At 39.5% G+C, this 20,680-nt stretch overlaps 1 protein-coding gene across 9 annotated transcripts in view; it reads left to right on the plus strand.

The window, feature by feature from the left end:
• DDHD1 (DDHD domain containing 1) overlaps positions 1-20,680 on the plus strand; it is a 107,070-nt gene that overhangs the window by 85,250 nt on the left and 1,140 nt on the right. For 3 of the 9 annotated variants that reach the window (XM_087448515.1, XM_087448516.1, XM_087448517.1), the window contains 4 exons: positions 372-624; positions 1,654-1,845; positions 13,351-13,434; positions 19,099-19,419. In XM_087448515.1, the coding sequence (XP_087304641.1) occupies positions 372-624; positions 1,654-1,845; positions 13,351-13,434; positions 19,099-19,280 (711 nt within the window). In that variant the 3' untranslated portion in view covers positions 19,281-19,419. Of the gene's footprint in view, positions 1-371; positions 625-1,653; positions 1,846-9,377; positions 9,467-13,350; positions 15,503-19,098; positions 19,420-20,680 lie in introns of those variants that run through there. The other 6 variants (XM_014784257.2, XM_014784258.2, XM_014784259.2 and 3 more) reach the window with 4 other exon arrangements.

The following is a 20,680-nucleotide window of genomic DNA, read 5'->3' on the forward strand; positions in this document are numbered from 1 at the left end:
TGACCTTATTTCCTGTGTTCTGGTTTACTGTTTACTACTTAGGCTTTTTTGTGAGACTAACATAAATCTAATTGTTAGATGATGTCAAAACATAATAAAAATGAATCTGTTTCTCTGAAAAACTAATTAATGGGCACTATTAGCCTGGACTAACTCTGTTTTTCTTTTCGTAGTCTCATCATTAAGGATATATGATTAGATCAACTACATATTGTTATTAGTGAAAAAATAGAAATACATGTTAGAAATACCAGGTTTTTAAAAATTCCCTAAAGTCTACTGAGCATGCAATAGAATAGGAATAAACAGAGTTTATTAGAATCAAGCAGTGTGCCTTAATGTTGTATTTCTTTGAATTTTTTTTAATCAAGGCTTATAGATTAGAACCGTTAATACTGAAACACTACAGCAACATTTCACCTGTCCAGATCCACTGGTATAATACTTCCAATCCTCTACCTTATGAGCATATGAAGCCAAGCTTTCTCCACCCAGCAAAAGAACCTACCTCAGTTTCAGAGAATGAAGGCGTGTCAACAGTACCAAGCCCTGTGACCTCACCAGTCTTGTCCCGCCGACACTATGGGGAATCTATAACAAATATAGGCAAAGCAAGCATATTAGGTAATTTCTCTTCAGTATTCCATATCAATGAATATAAGCTTTTTATATAGGCATTTAAGTTCTGGGCACTTGGAAATACTCTTTGTATTACAAAACATCCAACAGTTAATTCATGTATTTAGTATTAACTACCCTCTCACTGTTCATATTTGAGGGCCAAAAGCCCTGAAGTTCTCTGATTAGATCAGATCCTGTAGTTTGAGAATATGAAATAGCTGGATGCACTAGAAAAGGCCTAGGAATCAAGTCCCTCATTTAATCTTGGCCCTACCACGTTCTGTGAGATGTTGGGCAAGTCACGTAGTTTTTAATGCTCTGCTTCCTCCTCAGTGAAATGAGGGAGTACTTGAGTTTTAAGGGTGCCCCAGCCAACCAGTTCTGTGATATGTGTCTTAAAAGTCTCTCAAACTGTGTCCTTCCTGAGGGCAGCAAGGAGAGTTAGTTTGCCTTGGAGTGACCTCCAGTACCAGCCACGATGTTTGGGGTAGCACTGGAGCTCAGCCCAGGGTGTGAGACGAGTCTGTCCATTGCTTTTGGTTATAAGTTGCCTTCCTATAAAATGCCACAAGATGGCACTATAACTAGGCTTTATCTGCTGGACTCAGTGATATTTTACTTCATCATATCACAGATTGTTTATTGATAGCTTTTTATAACATAAACACATAATTTCAGTAGTAAGCATATCAACAGTAAATATATGCCCATGTCAATGGCGTGGTTTTTTTTTTTAAGTTTTTAACCTTTCCAAATACTTTAATAAGCAATGATCACTTGAATAAAATACATCAAATCTTTATTCCTTTGTTTGTAAGCTATATTCCTAGAGTTTGTACAGCTCTCATTCTATTCAACACCAGTTTTATTTAGAAACCTACAATTTAAATTGTCATTTTCACATGTTCCCACCCTGGAAAAACATGACTAGGGCTTGGTCCCTCTGCCAGTGGCTGTAATTATGGGTGGTGCTCTTGACCTTAGTGTGTGGTGTAATTCAGCGGAGTGACTGCCCTGTTTTGTGAAACACAGGGGCTGCCAGCATTGGAAAGGGACTTGGAGGAATGCTGTTCTCGAGATTTGGACGCTCATCTGCATCACAGCCGTCTGAGACATCCAAAGACTCGATGGAAGAAGAGAAGAAGCCAGCTGCCTCACCTCCTAGTACCGCTGTGGCAACACAGACCCTTCCACATAGCAGTTCTGGCTTTCTTGATTCTGCATGTTAGTTCATACACTTCTTTCCTTAAGTTTATTTATAACACTTGACGAGGGCAGAGAGGATTAAGATATTAACACTATGGGGCTGGCCCAGTGGCGTAGTGGTTAAGTTCAAGCACTCCGCTTTGGCTGCCCGCGGTTCACGGCCCCGGGCGTGGACCTACACACCGCTCATCAAGCCATGCTGTGGCGGCGTCCCATATAAAGTAGAGGAAGATGGGCATGGATGTTAGCCCAGGGCCAGGCTTCCTCAGCAAAAAGAAGAGAATTGGCAACAGATGTTAGCTCAGGGCTGATCTTCCTCAAAAAAAAAAAAAGAGAGAGAGATTAACACTAGCAGTCTGCTCTAAAATCTAAAACATGCTTTAGCTTTTAAAGAAAAAATGCTTTTCCTCTGCTTGCATTTTTAAGAATAATCCCCAGGTAAATGCAGTTTTACTCTCCGCATAGGTGAATTAATAGATAAGGACATTAATAATCAGGGCCTTGTGTCACAGGGATTTTAAACACCAAGCATAAAACAAATCTGTTTGGGGTAAGCAACCCTAATTTTTACAAAGTAGATTTTTTTAAATGGTCTTCTCAGCCTTAAAGATTCATGTAATTGTTTCAAACCTATGCTGTATTTTCTCCTGGTACTTTTTTAAAACTGCTGAGCCGAAGCCATCCTGCAGCTAATGCCCTAGATCCCTTTATCCAACCTAATTGTAAAACCTTCCTAGCTTAGATTGTATGAGATCCACTGCATGGCTTCCAGTCCTCACTCAGCTACCTAGGGTGAAGTAGATGCTCAAGAAATAAGGGAGTGAATGGATAGTTTTGCTGGACTTAGAATGGAATTTTATTTAATTTTTTCCAGTGGATTTTTATAAGGTTTAAAATCTCGCATAGTAGTGAAACACTAATACACTTCATGTATATTTAATTCCAAGGGTCTAAACTTGAACCTTATTTTCAGTGTCCAGTAAAATAAGACTTACAAGTCAAGTCCTATTTTTCCATTGACTTACATGAGGAAATTTAGATTCTGAAACCAGCTACTTCCTTCTGTAACTATAGCAGGAGGAAAACTTTCTCTAAAAATTTTTATTTTTTTTTTTTTTTTTAAAGATTTTATTTATTCATTTTTTTCCCCCCAAAGCCCCAGTAGACAGTTGTATGTCATAGGTTCACATCCTTCTAGTTGCTGTACGTGGGACTCGGCCTCGCGTTGGACGGAGAAGTGGTGCCTTGGGGCGTGCCCGGGATCCGAACCCGGGCCGCCAGCATCAGAGCGCACGCACTTAACCGCTAAGCCACGGAGCCGGCCCTCTAAAAATTTTTAAACGGATTTCATTTTAGATACTTGTAGCTTTGTTTATTTAGTGAGTCTGCTACCCTAAATTTTAAAATGACCAGCGTCCATTGCCATCCATAAAACTTACTTAAAAAGGAGTGGTAGTCCTGAAGGCTGGGTCTTTCTCCATGGTCAGCCACACTCCAGGGTGAATTATCCTGGACATTCCTATTTGGGCCAATAGCATTTTTTAACTTAATCCTATCTGTGTCAGACTCTGACTACTGAAAATTTTATAATTGCAAGCCTTTTGAACACTGTCTAGAAAATTCTTTTGAGACTTTGATATTTGTACAAAATTCTTATTTTCATTTTAAGAGTTCCTATACTATTGCTCACTTAAGCTCTCACTTTACTTCGTATCAGAAATGTGATTGTGAACATAGAAAATTCTGTTATGACATGCAGAAGTCAAAAGAAAACTAAACTTCTGAAGAAAAATAATTTCAAAGAATTTTGTAAGCTGACAGAGAAAAAGTTCACAGTTCCTTGTAATGTTAATGCACAATGATGATGCTAGTAAATGTTAGGGTGAATGAGGGAACAAGAAGAGCAATGTAGAGTTTGAGCCCCAGAGAAAAGGCAATGAAGACATACAGAGAGAATCTATAGGATCTGAGGGAAGAAAACTATTTTTTAGTTTTTTTACTATTTAAGGTAGTTTCAGAGTAACCTATTTCTTTCAAGACAACAGTCAGTAGAAGTGCTTAGCTGTATTGCATCATTGTATTTTTTTTTCTTTTTTATTGTGGTAACATTGGTTTATAACATTGTATAAACTTCAAGTGTACATCATTATGCTTCTATTTTTGCATGGATTACATCATGTTCACCACCCAAAGACTAATTACAATCCATCACCTTACACATGCGCCTAATGATGCTTTTTGCCCTCCTACCTCCCTGCTTCCGCTCTGGTAACCACCAATCCCATCTCAGTCTCTATGTGATTGTTTTTATCTTCTACTTATGAGTGAAATCATACGGTATTTGACTTTCTCCCTCTGACTTGTTTCGCTTAGCATAATATCCTCAATGTCCATCCATGTTGTCACAAATGGCTGGATTTCTTCATTTCTAACAGCTGAATAGTGTTCCATTGTGTATATACACCACTTCTTCTTTATCCATTCGTCCATTCACTTAGGTTACTTTCACGTCTTGGCTATTGTGAATAACGCTGCAGTGAACACAGGGGTGCATGTATCTTACGCGTTCGTGTTTTCATGTTCTCTGGATAAATACCCAGCAGTGGAATAGCTGGATCGTATGGTAGTTCTATTCTTAATTTTTTGAGGAATCTCCATGCTGTTTTGCATAGTGGCTGCACCAGTTTGCATTCCCACCAGCAGTGTTTGAGAGTTCCTTCTCTCCACATCCTCTCCAACACTTGTTGTTTCCTGTCTTGTTAATTATAGTCATTCTGACAGTCGTGAGGCAATATCTCATTGTAATTTTGATTTGCATTTCCCTGATAGTTAATGATGTTGAATATCTTCTCATGTGCTTCTTGGCCATCTGTATATCTTCTTTGGAAAAATGTCTGTTCAGCTCTTTTGCCCATTTTTTAATTTGGTGGTTAGTTTTTTTGTTGTTGAGATATATGAGTTCTTTATATATTTTGGAGATTAACCCCTTATCAGATATATGGTTTATAGATATCTTCTCCCAATTGTTAGGTTGTCTTTTTGTTCTGTCGATTGTTTGCTTTGCCATGCAGAAGCTTTTTAGTTTGATGTAGTCCCATTTCTTTATTTTTTCTGTTGTTTCCCTTGCCTGGTCAGACATGGTACTTGAAAATGTGCTGCTAAGACCGATATCAAAGAGCATACTGCCTATGTTTTCTTCTAGAATTTTTATGGATTCAGGTCTTACATTCAAGTCTTTAATCCATTTTGAGTTAATTTTTGTGTGTGGTGTAAGATAATTCTTTTGCATGTCGCTGTCCAGTTTTCCCACCACCATTTATTGAAGAGACTTTCCTTTCTCCGTTGTATCTTCTTGGCTCCTTTGTCGAAAGTTAGCTATCCATATGGGGCTGGCCCCGTGGCTTAGCGGTTAAGTGCGCGTGCTCCGCTGCTGGCGGCCCGGGTTCGGATCCCGGGCGCACCTACGCACTGCTTCTCCGGCCATGCTGAGGCCGCGTCCCACATACAGCAACTAGAAGGATGTGCAGCTATGACATACAACTGTCTACTGGGGCTTTGGGGGAAAAATAAATAAATAAATAAAATCTTTAAAAAAAAAAAAAAAGTTAGCTGTCCATAAATGTGTGGGTTTATTTCTGGGCTCTCAATTCTGTTCCATTGTTCTGTCTGTCTGTTTTTGTGCCAGTACCCTCCTGTTTTGATTACTATAGCTTTGTAGTATATTTTGAAGTCAGAAAGTGTGATACCCCCAGCTTTGTTCTTTTTTCTCGAGATTCCTTTGGCTTTTCGGGGTCTTTTGTTGTTCCATATAAATTTTAGGATTCTTTCTTCTATTTCTGTGAAAAATCCCATTGGAACTTTGATAGGGCTTGCATTGAATCTGTAGATTGCTTTAGGAAGTATGGACATCTTAATTATGTTAATTCTTCCAATCCAAGAGCACAGAATTTCTTTCCATTTCTTTGTGTCTTTTTCAGTTTCTTTCAACAATGTTTTATAGTTTTCAGCATACAGGTCTTTCACCTCTTTGGTTAAATTTATTCATGGGTATTTTATTCTTTTTGTTACAATTGTAAATGGGATTGTATTCTTGACTTCTTTTTCTGCTACTTCACTGTTGGTGTATCAAAATGCAACTGATTTTTGTATGTTGATTTTGTATCCTGCAACTTCACTGTATTCATTTATTATTGCTAAAAGTTTTTTGCTGGATTCTTTAGTTTTCTATCTATAAAATCATGTCGTCTCCAAATAGTGACAGTTTCACTTCTTCCTTTCCAATTTGGATCCCTTTTATTTCTTTTTCTTGCCTGATTGCTCTGGCTAGGACCTCCAGTACTATGTTAAATAGGAGTGGTGAGAGTGGGCATCCTTGTCTCGTTCCTATTCTTAGAGGGATAGCTTTCAGTTTTTCTTTGTTGAGTATGATATTAGCTGTGGGTTTATCATATATGGCTTTTATTATGTTGAGTTACTTTGCTTCTATTCCCATTTTTATTTGGGGTTTTATCATAAATGGATGTTGGAGCTTGTCAGATGCTTTCTCTGCATCTATTGAAATGATTGTGTGGTTTTTACTCTTTATTTTGTTAATGTCATGTATCTAGTTATTGATTAACAGACATTGAGCCATCCCTGCATCCCTGGTATAAATCCCACTTGATCATGGTATATGATCTTTTTAATGTATTGTTGTATTCAATTTGCTAGTATTTTGTTGAAGATTTTTGCATTGATGTTTATCAGTGATATTGGCCTGTAGTTTTCTTTTTCTGTATTGTCCTTGTCTGGTTTTGGTATCAGGGTAATGTTGGCCTCGTAGAATGAGTTAGGAAGCTTCTCCTCCTCCTCAATTTTCTGGAAGAATTAGAGAAGGATAGGTATTAAGTTTTCTTTGAATGTTTGGTAGAATTCACCAGGGAAGCCATCTGGTCTTGGACTTCATTTTTTGGGAGGTTTTTGATTGCTGTTTCGATCTCCTTACTGGTGATTGGTCTATTCAGATTCTCTAGTTCTTGATTCAGTTTTGGAAAGTTTTATGATTCTAAGAATTTATCCATTTCCTCTAGATTATCCAATTTGTTGGCCTATAGCTTTTCATAGTAATCTCTTATAGTTTTTTGTATTTCTGAGGTGTTCATTGTAATTTCTCCTTTTTCATATCTGGGTTTATTTATTTGAGCTTTTTCTCTTTTTTTCTTGGTGAGTCTAGCTAAAAGTTTGTCAATTTTGTTTATCTTTTCAAAGAACCAGCTCTTGGTTTCATTGATTTTTTTTTTTTTCCTATTGTTTTTTAGTCTCTATTTCATTTATTTCTGCCCTGAGTTTTATTATTTCCCTCCTTCTACTGATTTGGGGCTTTGTTGGTTCTTCTTTTTCTAGCTCCTTGAGGTGCGCTGTTAGATTGTTTATTTGAGATTTTTCTTATTTGTTGAGGTAGGCCTTTATTGCTATAAACTTCCCCCTTAGAACTGCTTTTGCTGTATCTCATAAATTTTGGCATGTTGTATTTTCATTTGTCTTCAGGTATTTTTGGATTTCTTCTTTGATTTCTTCCTTGACCCAAAGGTTGTTCAGTAGCATTTTGTTTAATCTCCACATATTTGAGGCTTTTCTGATTTCCTTCCTGTAGTTGATTTCTAGTTTCATACCATTTTGGTCATAAAAGATGCTTGGTGTTATCTCAGTCTTCTTAAATTTATTGAGACTTGTTTTGTGGCCTAATATGTGATCTGCCCTGGAGAAGGTTCCATGTGCATTCAAAAAGAATGTGTATTCTGTGGTTTTTGGATGGAATGTTCTGTATATATGTACTAAGTCCATCTGGTCTAATGTGTCATTTAAGGCTCATGTTTCTTTGTTGATCTGTTTGGATGATCTATCCATTGGTGTAAGTGGAGTGTTCAAGTCCCCTACTATTATTGTGTTGTTGTCTGTTTCACCTTTTATGTCTGTTAATTGTTGCTTTACATATTTAGGTGCTCCTATATTGGGTACATAGATATTTACAGTTGTTATATCCTCTTGTTGGATTATTCCCTTTATCATTATGTAGTGCCCTTTGTTTCTTGTTACAGTTTCTGTTTTAAAGTCTATTTTGTCTGATATGAGTATTGCTACCTCAGCTTTCTTTTCATTGCCATTTCCATGGAGTATTTTTTTCCATCTCTTCACTTTCAGTTTGTGAGTGTCTTTAGGTCTGAAGTATGTCCCTTGTATACAGCATATATATGGGTCTTATTTTTTTATCCAACAGCCACCCTATGTCTTTTAGTTGGAGCATTTAGTCCATTGACATTTAAAGTAGCTATTGACAAGTATGTACTTACTGCTCCTTTGTTACTTTTTTTCTGGGTGTTTTAGTAGTTCTTCTCTGTTCTTTCTTTTTCTCTTGCTCTCTTCCCTTGTGGTTTGATGGCTTTCTTTAGTATTATGTTTGGATTCCTTTCTCCTAATTTTTTGTGTATTTATTATAGGTTTCTGGTTTGTGATTACTATAAGGTTCATATATAATAACCTGCATATATAGTAATCTATATTACCTTGATAGTCTCTTAAGTTTGACCTCTTTTTAAAGGCTCTACCCTTTTAGTTCCCTCCTCCCACATTTTATGTTTTTGACGTCATATTTAACCTGTTTTTTAGTGCATGTGTATCTGTTACCCTTTTATCATGGAAATAGCGAATTTTAGTACTTTTGTTTTTTGATCTGCATAGTAACTTCATTGGCTGTTGATCTGCTACCTTTACTGTATATTTGCCTTCACCAGTGATTTTATTTTATTATTTATGTTTTATAATTTTTGTATTCCTATTTGTGGTCTTTTCCACATAAATAAGTCCCTTTAGCATTTCTTGTAAGGCTGGTTTCTTGGTGATAAACTCCTTTACTCTTTGCTTGTCTGGAAAACTCTTTATCTCTCCTTCCATTCTGAATGATAACCTTGCCGGGTGAGTATTCTTTGCTGTAAGTTTTCCTTGCAGCGCTTTAAATATGTCATGCCACTCCCTTCTAGCCTGGAAGATTTCTCCTGAGAAGTCAGCTGATAGCCTTATGGGATTTCCTTTGTATGTAACCTATTGCCTTTCTCTTGCAGCTTTTAGGATTCTCTCTTTATCTTTAATTCTTGACATTTTAGTTATAATGTGTCTTGGTGTGGGTTTCTTTGGGTTTATCTTGTTTGGTGCTCTCTGTGCTTCTATACCTGGATGTCTGTTTCCTTCCTTAGGTTAGGGAAGTTTTCATCTATTATTTGTTCAAATAGATCCTCTGCCACTTTGTCTCTCTCTTCTCCTTCTGGGACACCTGTAATACAGATGTTAGTGTGCTTGATGTTGTCCCAGAGGTCCCTTCGACTGTCCTCATTCTTTTTAATTGTTTTTTCTTTTATCTGTTCAGCTTGGGTGATTTCCTCTAGTCTTTCGTCCAGCTCACTGATCTGTTCTTCTGTATCATCTACTCTGCTATTGAGTCCTTCTAGCGAATTTTTTATTTCCATTTTCTATTATTAAATTCTTCATTTTTGATTGGTTCTTTTTATATTTTCCAGTTCTTCGTTGAAGTTCTCACGGAATTCATCCATTCTTCTCCCAAGATCAGTGAGCATCCTTATGACTATTACTTGGTAGTCTTTATCAGGTAGATTTTTTATTTCTGTTTCATTTAGTTCTTTTTCTGAGGATATATCCTATTCCCTTATTTGGAACATATTCCTTTGTCTGCTCATTTTGCCTCTTTCTCTGTGCTTATATTTATGTGTTAGATAGATCAGCTATGTCTCTTGATCTTGGAGAGGTCGCCTTATGTAAGAGATGCTTTATCAGGCCCAGCAGTGTGCTTCCCTCTCCTCATCAGCTCCCCATGTTGCCATAGTGTCCCCTGTGTGGGCTACATGTGTCCTTCTGTTATGGCAGGGTTGCTCATGCTGCAGGTGTCCAGGGAAGCTAGGCTGTCACCCTGGCTGGCTGGTTGTAATGCTTAGCTGCCTTTGGCTACTGTGGTCCCTTCAGTCACTTTATTAGGCATGGGGAGCCCCAGCACAGTTGGCTGCAAGGTGAAATAGCACATTCCTGTTGCAGTTTTTCTGTTAAGTGAGTAGGCCCCTAGTGTGGCTGTTGCTAGGCTCAGGGCCTCACAATTGCTGTAGGCCCTCGGCCTGCAAAGCTATTGTCAGGTCTTTCAGGAGTTCAGCTGGGTGGGACCACCTCCTGGTGTGGCAGCACACAATTCTTTCAGGCATTGGAAGATGGGGCTAATCCCCTATGTGGCTGTTTGAGAAGCTCAAATCTGCTGCAGCTGACAAACCCCACCACCCACAGGGTCACACACACCATCAACACAGTCCTTCCCTGTGTGCATGCCCCACCCCACTGAAGAGGACTCCCTCACCCCGCTGTGGAGGCCCCAGACACTCTGCCAATGTATGCCTGTCCCTTGTGCACACCCTGCCTCGCAGAGGCAGATCCACTCACCCTGCTGCAGAGGTCCCACACACCCCGCCTATGTGGGCCCACAAGTTGCCCAAGGGCTTGCTGTTGGGTGAGGCCAGTCCCTAGGGCAGGCTGCCTGCCCTGACTGAGCTAGATTAAATTGGTGCTCTAGTGGGTTGGGCAGAGCCATGCGCTGACAGGCCAGGCAAAGAACTCCAATGGTGTCTGCCAGCATCTGTGTCAGCACACCTGTACTAGGTCACAATAATGGCTGCCGCCAATGTCTTAGTCCCTGGAGAGGTCTCACCTCTCACCAAGATGCATCCAGAGCCTATCAGGTGAGTCTCTTCACCAAAGGACTATGCACCTTTCTTTTTGGTGATTTTAGGTTGCTTTCTGAAACAGGTGAATTTGTTTGTGGGCCCTTTGAGAGCAGGCTTTTCTTTCCTCCTACGTCCAGTAGCTTTTCTGGGGGTATCCCCCATTGTAGTTAATAGCCAGCAAAGCCAGATATTATGACACTTGTCTTGGTTCCCTTACTTGAGATATATTCCTTTGTCTGCTCATTTTGCGTCTTTCTCTGTGCTTATATCTATGTATTAGGTAGATCAGCTATGTCTCCCGATCTGGGAGAGGTGACTTTATGTTAAGTGATGCCTTATGAGATTCAGCAGTGTGCTTCCCTCTCATCACCAGTTCCAAATGTTCTGGGAGTGACCCTGTGTGGGCTACATGTGTCCTTCTGTATGGCTGGGTTGCTCTTGCTGCAGGTGCCCAGGGAGGCTGGGCTGTCCCCCTGTCCAGCTGGTTGCAATGCTCAGCTGTGTGTAGTTGTTGTGGGCCCTCCAGTCTCTTTATTGGGTGTGGGGAGCCCCAGCAGTTGGCTGCAAGGTCTAATAGCACATTCCTGTTGCAGTTTTTCTATTAAGTGAGTAGGCCCCCTGCATGTTGTTAGGCTCAGGGGCTTACAATTGCTATAAGCCTCTGGCCTGTAAGGTTCTTGTCAGCTCTCGAAGGATTGTAGCTTGGTGGGGCTGGCCCCAGGCACGGGAGCACCCAGTTGTTTCAGGCTTTGGAAGGTGGGGCCAATCCCGTATGTGGCTGTTTGAGCAGCACAAGTCTTCTGCAGCTCACAAGCCCCACTCTCCACAGGGCGACACACAGTCAACCCAATCCTGTCCTGTGCGCACGCCCCAACTCCCTAAAGTGGACCCAGTCACCCCATGGCAGAGGCCCCACACAGTCAACCAATGCCCCGCACACTCCACCCACTCCTCACGCATGCCCTGTCCCACAGAAGTGGACCCACTCGCCCAGCTGCAGAGAATCCAGGCATGTAGCCTATGCAGGCCCACAAGTTACCCGAGGGCTTGTTGTTGGATGGGGCCAGTCCCTAGGGCAGGCAGCTTTCCTTGGCTGAGCTGGGTTAAATTGGTGCTCTAGTGGGTGGGGCAGACCCTGGGCTAGCAGACCACAGGGAGAACTCCAATGGCTCTGCATGTCAGCACACCTGCACTAGGTCACAATAATGACTGCCCCCAATGTCCCAGTCCCTGGAGAGGTCTCACCTCTCACCGAGATGCACCCAAAGCCTGTCAGGTGATTCTCTTTTCACCGAAGGACTGTGCACCTTTCTTTCTGGTGATTTCAGTTTGCTTTCCAAAATGGGTGACTTTGTGCATGGGCCCTTTAAGAGCTGGCTTTAATTTCCTTATGCCTCAGCTTTTCTGAGGGTATTCCCCAATGTTGTTAGTAGCCAGCAAAGCCAGATATTATGACACTCGTCTTGGTTGTGCTGGGTGCAAAAGATGCTTATAGCGGGAACACTCGTGGCTCAGGTCCCCCACTCCTCCAGGGAGGGCTGCGTACCTCTGGGTTGTTCCAGGCGGTCGTGAAGTGCTGTGGCTTGTGAAGGTGGGGTTTTTTTTCTCTCCAGAAGGGAATTTCTGCCTCTTCCACCTCAGTCAGGACTGTCGTTTGTTGCAGGGGTTTGTCTTATCCAGTTTTCAGTTCTCTCTCAGGGGTAATTGTTCCACGAGTAGTTCTAAGTCGGCTGTGTCTGTGGGAGGAGTTGAGTTCAGAGTCCACCTCCGCCGCCTTCTTGATTTGTCTTCCATCTTTGTATTTCGATAGCTTAACAAAATACATTTTTTATCATTCTTGCATGTAAATTCTTTGTTGGTCCTAATGGTAAATTCCTTGTCAGCTACAGACTCAACTAAATGTGAACTAATCACAAGTCTTAGTTACATATATTTATCTCTAGACGTAGATGTAACTGGTAAAATTGGACTAGTACTACAGTAGAATTCTGCCTTTTACATCAAATTCCCAGCGTTTGCCTTACTAATTCTTGGACTTGCTTCAATAATATACTCTTCTGTGTACTCCTGATTTAGACAAATTTCTTATGTCATAATTGCCATTTTGGCTATATCTTGCAAAGCATAATACCTTTCTTCCGTAAATCTTCTTCCTGGAATTTGGTCATCCTGATTAGGTGATTCTGGCTTCCTTCCGTCTTTCTGCTCACATTGAGTGCCTCAGTTCTTTTTGATAACCTTTATTCTGAAGCTACTAACTTTGCTTCTCTCGCTTTTTGAGGGTGAGATGGACACAGACTTTGACTTCCTGATTAATCCGGATTTCTCTCTTTGAAAGGTGTGTTGTCAGTTGAAACCATTTTATTATTCTTAGGTTGAGGCATCTTATATAACTATTCCTCATTTCTTTTGACAAAGTCTAGGCTTATTTCCAGTGGTTTCACTGTTTCGTTTCTTGGGCTCCCCTGTGTTTGTAACATATTATGCATTCTTCTAGCATTGTTTTGCCCCTATGTTAGAACTTAAATGAGCTATAAATTTTGGGGATATCTGGGTGTTAACAGATTATGACATTATATTTCAAAGTTAGTTATGCTTACATTTTCCATGTGAGAGCTTTTCACAAGAAACAGAATGTGTGCTTCTTTATGTATGCTGGGTTTAATCAGCATATTTGGGAATATTGTTCTGACTTTTGGCCACGGCATCTGAAGGCCATTTGTAACCATTAGGCAACACTTTACAGCATCTTGTGTTTTTTTTTTCACAGATTTCAGACTTCAAGAATCGTTCTTTAATCTCCCACAACTTCTTTTTCCGGAAAATGTAATGCAGAATAAAGATAATGCCCTCGGTGTGGTATCTGTCAGGAATAGCATTCAGAGTACTATGAAAATGATCTGCCTAGAGTTCTTCTGCTCATTGAAAGATTGGATCAATTCTTCTATGAGATCAGCTTGAATGTTACCATTATAGACTATTTATGAGTATTTTCTTCCTGTATTTTCTAATCTTAAATTGTAGTGATCATGAAACCCGAGTATTGATGAGCCACTTAATGTGCTAGAATACATGATGCTCCTGTACATTCTTACCTTTGAGAGAGGGGAGAAGAGCATGAGGCTGCTTGCTTTCTTCTCTGTTGTCCTAAAGGCTTCAAAGAGATTCACTCTTCTTTTGATGTAATACACTTAGATGCAAAAGGGTTTCACAGCATAAAGAATTTAATCATTCCTAGTTATTTCAGGTATCAGTACCATTACCACTTAGGGCCGTAGGAATGCTGTAGCCGATATCTAGTTTCAACACAAATATTTAATGTTTTTTAGAGGAGTAGATTTGCTTAAAAAAATTAGTGTTATTGGATGCAAGAGATATTTTTAATCTCCTAATTTTCAGCAGATTCTAAATGTATCACTGAGGATTAATCCAGCAGTTTAAAAAAAAATTTTTTTTTTAATATTGGGTTTGGTCTTTAACAAAAAATGTTACAGGTTTTTATTTGGATTTTTAACCACATATAATTTTATAATTTCTGTATTTAATTGCTAATTTTCACTAATTTTCCTTTCTATTTTTAAAAGAAACTCTTGCTTGATACAAGTTCAAAATAATGTTTTCATATAACAAGCTGATTTGGGGTTTTTTGCTCCCTAGCAACAGTTTGTGTTGATCTAACTCAGTGAATTCCCCTTAAGAAATGATCTTACATGACTGTTCTCTCTGGTCCCTGCTCATGTCATAGTCACTTCCATAAAGAAATCATTGGATTTGTGCTTTTTGTATATTTATTTGGAGAAAGGAAAATTAATCCACTCATACATTTGTCCTGCATTCAAGTAGCCCTGATATGCACTGTCTTAAAGCCATCTCAACTACCCAAGCTATTAGACCACTAATTGTAACTACACCAAAGTGATTCAGATAATCATATGTATATGGTTTTTATTTTGTCTTCCCCTGTTTTTATTCATTCAACAATTTTAAGTGTTTACATGAGCCAAGATACCAGGGTAGTCAGTAAAAAAGGTACCCAGAAACATTTCAGTACTGCCCATAAAGATGTTAAATGCCACAGTGGAAATTAAAAACTTTCTAGAGGGCATACATTTTAGTAGGAAAGGTAGATAACTACATAAATAATTATAATATGTGGTAGAATGTGATGAATCACGTAACGGAGGTACAGGTAAAGGACTCTTGGTTCTAAGGAATGAAAAAATGCTTTCATCTGTAGAAATCATGAAAGGCATTGTGGAAGTAGGATTTGGACATGCTCAGACAAAAAGACATTGCAGGGGAAGAAACAGCAGAAGCACAGAAGTGGGAAGCACAGGTGTGTGGAGAACCAGAAATTGGTTTTTTTGAGAAGAACCAAGGATGAGGGAAGGGAGTTCTGAATATGATTGGAAAAGTTTCTTAAACCAGATTGAAGAGAGTCCAACAAATCTGGCCATCTCCTGGAGTTTTTTTGTTTTTTTGTTTTTTTGTGTGTGTGTGAGGAGATCAGCCCTGTGCTAACATCTGCCAATCCTCCTCTTTTTTTTGCTGAGGAAGACCAGCCCTGGGCTAACGTCCGCGTCCATCTTCCTCCACTTTATATGGGACGCCGCCACAGCATGGCTTGCCAAGCGGTGTGTCAGTGTGCACCCGGGATCCAAACCGGCGAACCCCGGGCCGCTGCAGCAGAGCACGCGCACTTGCGCCACTGGGCTGGCTCCTCCTGGAGTTTTTTTGTATGCAAAATTTACCCATAGAACCTATATTTACCCACATAGCCCATCTGTTGTCAAATGTTAGGTATTTGAATATCTTTCAGGGTAGATTAGTGTTGGGAAATGTTTTTGGCAGATACAACTGATTGTAAAACTCATTTTAGAAATTTTAATTACTTTTTTCAAATAAAGGATAGCTGGAGAATACTCAGATGTATTTAGAACTATGATAATTCACAAAATGTAAACATTCCTTGAATGTCAAACACCCACCCACATGAAATATATAGTGACTATCAGGCAACACAAAAATAAGAAGACATAACTTGCCGACAAGAACTCTGAGCATAATCTTTCTCATTACAAATGAATCCTTCACCAGTCATTTGGAAACACAGAGTTTCCTTCACTAGTGCTTTTAAGTATTTTTCTTGGTGTCTACCTAGAGCCAAAAATCATGCAGTTATGACTATAATTATTACTTACAAGTAAGATAACTTTTAAGATTTATTACATTTTTGAAAATTTCTCTGTAGGGAAGTTAAAATGCTTGCATTAAATAGTAGAAAGCTGTCCAGTTCGTACACATTATAATACTAAGATGCTTACTTTCTATTCACATGTTATTTTTTTAATACCACATTCATGTTGACAAGCCTTTTGCACAAAAGAGCCCTCTGTGAAAGCACAGTAGTGATGACACCATGTCGGTTGCAGGCATTCGCTTTGGGGCATGGGGAGGGAATATGCCCATGTGTGTGAGTCCCCAGAAAAGCAAAGCATCGGCCCTCCATATGCACAGGTGCAGAGCCCGAGGGTAAAGAGGGCCAGCTGAGGGACTTGAGTGTCCACGGATTTTGGTGTCTGCAGGGGGTTCTGGAACCAATCCTCCGTGGATACCAAGGGACAACTTTAATCCATGTTTTAAAACAGTACAAGCAAACTGCTGCTAATTGTTGGAAGCCAACAGTCTTTTTCTCATGTTTACTTCTCTTCAACTGTGCAAGAAACTCATTCTTTTCTTTGTGGATAGAGGAACTCTAGTATTTAGGCACTCGAGAGAGAGAGGACAAAGGACGAAGTGATGGCTTTATGTTTCCCTTTCTCTTTGACCTAACTCAGCGAGATAAACTAGGAAAAAACTACCAACCTGTGTGGTGCCACCCATTCTTGAAATGGTAATAATGGGAGAGTAGATCCAAGGCAACTCCATGTAGATTTGGGCCTACTTTGGCCAAAAGCACATATAGAATGGTGCTGCCAAGTAGAACCTCACTCCCTTGGGAATACTGTGATCTCCATAAAAGGTAGAGAGAAGATGAGACATAAGCCTACCTACTTCCATCCATCCACCTGCAAAACCAACGCATCTGTGAGGTCTGGCACCTGCAGCCAGGCTGCCTGGGGTAAACCTTTTAAGGAAGATGAGACTGAAAAAACAGGTTCATCCAGGACAAGTTGGCTACCTCATTCCCATTTTGGTGGGGACAACCTACAGATAAATAGAAAGGGATAGGGAGGGCCGGCCCGGTGGCTTAGCGGTTAAGTGCGTGCGCTCCACTACTGGCGGCCCGGGTTCGGATCCCGGGTGCACACCGACGCACCGCTTCTCCGCCCAGGCTGAGGCCGCGTCCCACATACAGCAACTAGAAGGATGTGCAACTATGACATGCAGCTGTCTACTGGGGGGCTTTGGGGAAGAAAAAAAACGAGGAGGATTGGCAATGGATGTTAGCTCAGAGCCGGTCTTCCTCAGCAAAAAGAGGAGAATTAGCACAGATGTTAGCTCAGGGCTGATCTCCCTCACACAAAAAAAGAAAAAAAAGGATAGGGAGGGCCAGTGTACTTAGCGACACTGATTCAAGTCCCTCTAGGTGGCAAAAATAACAAAGGCATATGATAGGAGAATAATTAAATTTAGTATCTGAGTGACTAGTGTACGAGAGGCAGTGTTGCATGACAGTAATAGCATATTAAGGGTGAATTTGGGGGACATAAAATCAAAATGGAGCCAGGTAACACTTGTTACAACAGGAAGAATCTCCGTTTCTTTACCTGTAAAACAATTCAAGACTGTTGGACTAGGAAGACATTCTACAGTGGTATTTGAAAGTGAATTCCTAGAAATTATAGCTTGGTGATTCTCACTAATATTAATGCATATGTTTCCCATCTCTCCTGTTTTTCCTCTTTATTTCTCCTTTTTTCTTTATAACTAACTTCACCTTGACTCCTCTTCATTGTGCTTGAGAAGGAGAATTCCAGTTTCCTCTTTTTTCATCTTCCTATCTGTTGTGCCAGGATGTACCTACAAATCTAACACAAATGTTCCATGGTATACAAAAGATAAAAGATTAAGACGTTACTACTACCCCACAGTTTCCCGAGTGGATTCCAACTCTTTCTGACTTCTTATGAATTAGTTTATTGTAATTTAAATGAGAAAAATAGGGGTTAAAAAAAACTTTATAAAAAGTCTGTGTCAATATATTTTAGAAATGCTTTATAGCCTAATTGGTATTTATGCTGCTTAAGTATAAACCTTATCTGAAAATGTATAGATAGATCCATGGACATTCCTTATCAAAAAGCACAGTTGAATAGAAAAATAACAGCTGTATATGCATTTTTAAATCACTAAATGGTATTGTCGCAAAATACCTGTTTAAAGTAAGCATTAGCTAAACATTTATGTGAAATCATTCTCCAGAGTGACATGATTTCCTACATATGGTTACCAAATTCCCAGTGTAAAGCAAATCCAACTTTTTCTCCAACCTCCTCCTTAATTTTTGCCAGTAATCCTCTGGCACTCTGAACAAAGAACAAAGTGAGTGTCTGAGTGGTAGTGATTTGAGTGTTTTTGTTTTTAAGATGGACCCTTCAAAATACGGTAGGGCTCTGACAGTTTTAAGGAGTTCCTGAAGATCAAAATATTTTTCCAAGTGTTTTATCTCAGGATTTATTAAACGAATCAATTGCAAGTCTCTTAACAAAGCCCTGATTTGTTAAGGTGGTTTTTCTCTAATTGGTGTTGGAAGGACTTCTGTGGGTCTTAGACAAGACTTGATTGAGTTCACTGAGTTGTCTGAGGGCAGCACGGCCGTACATGACATCCTTCCTCCCAAGGACCCCCCATTCCTCCGGTTGGACTCTCCAGCCACCCAGTGGATTGTTTTATTGAGCAAACATTTCACGAGCACTTGTGTGTCCCGGCGCGTGTTGGGCCCTACTGACCGGATAGAGGCTGGGGTGTATCGTGCTGCCTTTGAGGAATTCAGCCAAGTGGGGAAGAAAACATTCTATGACTGTAAAAAGATGATTATCTTCTAACACATCCCCACTAAGCCGGTTGACATATAGGGCCTCCCTATGAAGGAGCCTCCCAGTGACCTGTTGCACTCCCACAGGCATCAGTGCTTGTAAGCCTGGCCCATGATTCTGCAAGAGGGCTGTTTTCCTTATTTTACTGATTAGGCACAAAGATTAAATGGGAAAGCCAGGATTTGAGCCCAGAATCTTTACTCCAAATATACTCTGTGATACCAAGTGAGTTTTTTTGTTTTCTTCCTTTATATTCCATATTGAGCTGAGCATGCAAAGGAAAGTACTCCAACTAATAGGATCCTGAGCTACTAAAGCTCTGAGTGTTTTTTCCCTTAAGATTATAGTGACAAGTCCCTTAAGAAAAATTAGGAGAATCACTTCTATTAGCTAAATTTTTATTCTCAACTCTAGTAAGTCTTTACAGAACCTATCTTATTGTAATACATATTCATTTGTCTGACTTCTTTTCTTTTTAGTGGAATTGGATCACAGAATTGATTTTGAACTCAGAGAAGGCCTTGTGGAGAGCCGCTATTGGTCAGCTGTCACGTCGCATACTGCCTATTGGTCATCCTTGGATGTTGCCCTCTTTCTTTTAACCTTCATGTATAAACATGAGCATGATAATAATGCAAAACCCAATTTAGATCCTATCTGAACTCTTGAAGGACATTAATGGCTCAAAACTCATTTTTTTTCTGTTAAAATATGTGTGTCAAGGTATGGAGATTTCAGGTTTAAGTATGTTTCAGTTTTGTTTAGAACAAGAAATATTTGAATTTAAAAGCACTTTATTTTATTTAAAAAACAAACATTTTTTCAGTCCGAAAGCAGTTATTTATAGTTTTCATAGTTTTAATTGTGAGTCTGACCAAACCGCCTGCAGAGAATCAAGCAAGACCTGGAAGTGAGGAAGGTTTGGGTGAATTGTAAGGTTATAAATCATTATCTAATCTCTCCCAAATATAAAGGCCTATTAATGGGTTGAATCTACTGTATTAACCAAAATATGTTATAAATCTAAAACAGTCAAGGCCCAGTGTATTCCATGTAAAGATGACAAGGTGGTATCATTGTTTTGATTTCTATGAAAGCTTCCATTTCCAGAATTACTTTGAAAGAAAAGTATAACAGATTTGAAGTGTTTTGAATTGAACTTGTTTAGAAAAACTAATGCTAAAAAAGAAACAAAGTATTTGAACTACTGTATTTATAATTTGTTACCTCTGACTAATTGCTTTAAGTGGATGAAACATTGCATTTTTTTAAATGTTTCCTTTGAACAATTTAAGAACCACATTTATTTTCTGTAGTGTTAAGACTTTTCTCAGAACTCCATCTTAGTACTCTTCAGGTGAATATATAGACAGTATGGCATACTTTCAGTATTTTTTTCATTAAAAACTTGTAGCTTCACACAAATAACACTAGTTCAATTGTTTTGGAAAAAACTGAACTTTATATTATGTCACATATACCTCAGAGAAAGCTAAGTTTTCTAAACTTGACACAAAGTACTCCGTAATGAGTACATTTCATTAAGTTTATTGGAAAATTAGTAAACTTCTTTGGAGTACGGAGTATGACAGCTATTTTAAATGTATAAACATCTGTGTGCCAAACAATTGACATATATAAAGGGATGGAGTGCCACTAAGAGATTTTATTTTCAAAGTGTTGAAGGAAACATGATTGAGACACAAGGCACACTAGGCCAGGGCTCCGAGGCCCTGGAGGGTTTCCCCTCCACTGCACGTGTTTCCACAGTGCTTTTCATCTGAGGAGCTCAGAGTGCTGTCAGATTCAGTCATCTGTGCAGTAGCTCCTTGAGGTAAGTAAATGAGCATTTTTCTCATGTTACTTGTTAATACACCAAGGCACCAAAACATTTAATGTGCCTTGAATTAGATTACACAGCAAATCAGAAGAGCTCAGACTGAAGCCAGACCGTATTCTCTTATATGCTGTTCAGTGACTAGTAATTCACATGTGACCTCTTAGTAGTTTGCAAACAATAATAATAACAAGTTGCAATTCATAATTTGGAGAAATGATTGG

Source organism: Ceratotherium simum, chromosome 24 (genome assembly GCF_057802395.1).
Source record: "Ceratotherium simum simum isolate JZ-2026a chromosome 24, ASM5780239v1, whole genome shotgun sequence".
Classification (NCBI taxonomy): Eukaryota; Metazoa; Chordata; class Mammalia; order Perissodactyla; family Rhinocerotidae; genus Ceratotherium; species Ceratotherium simum.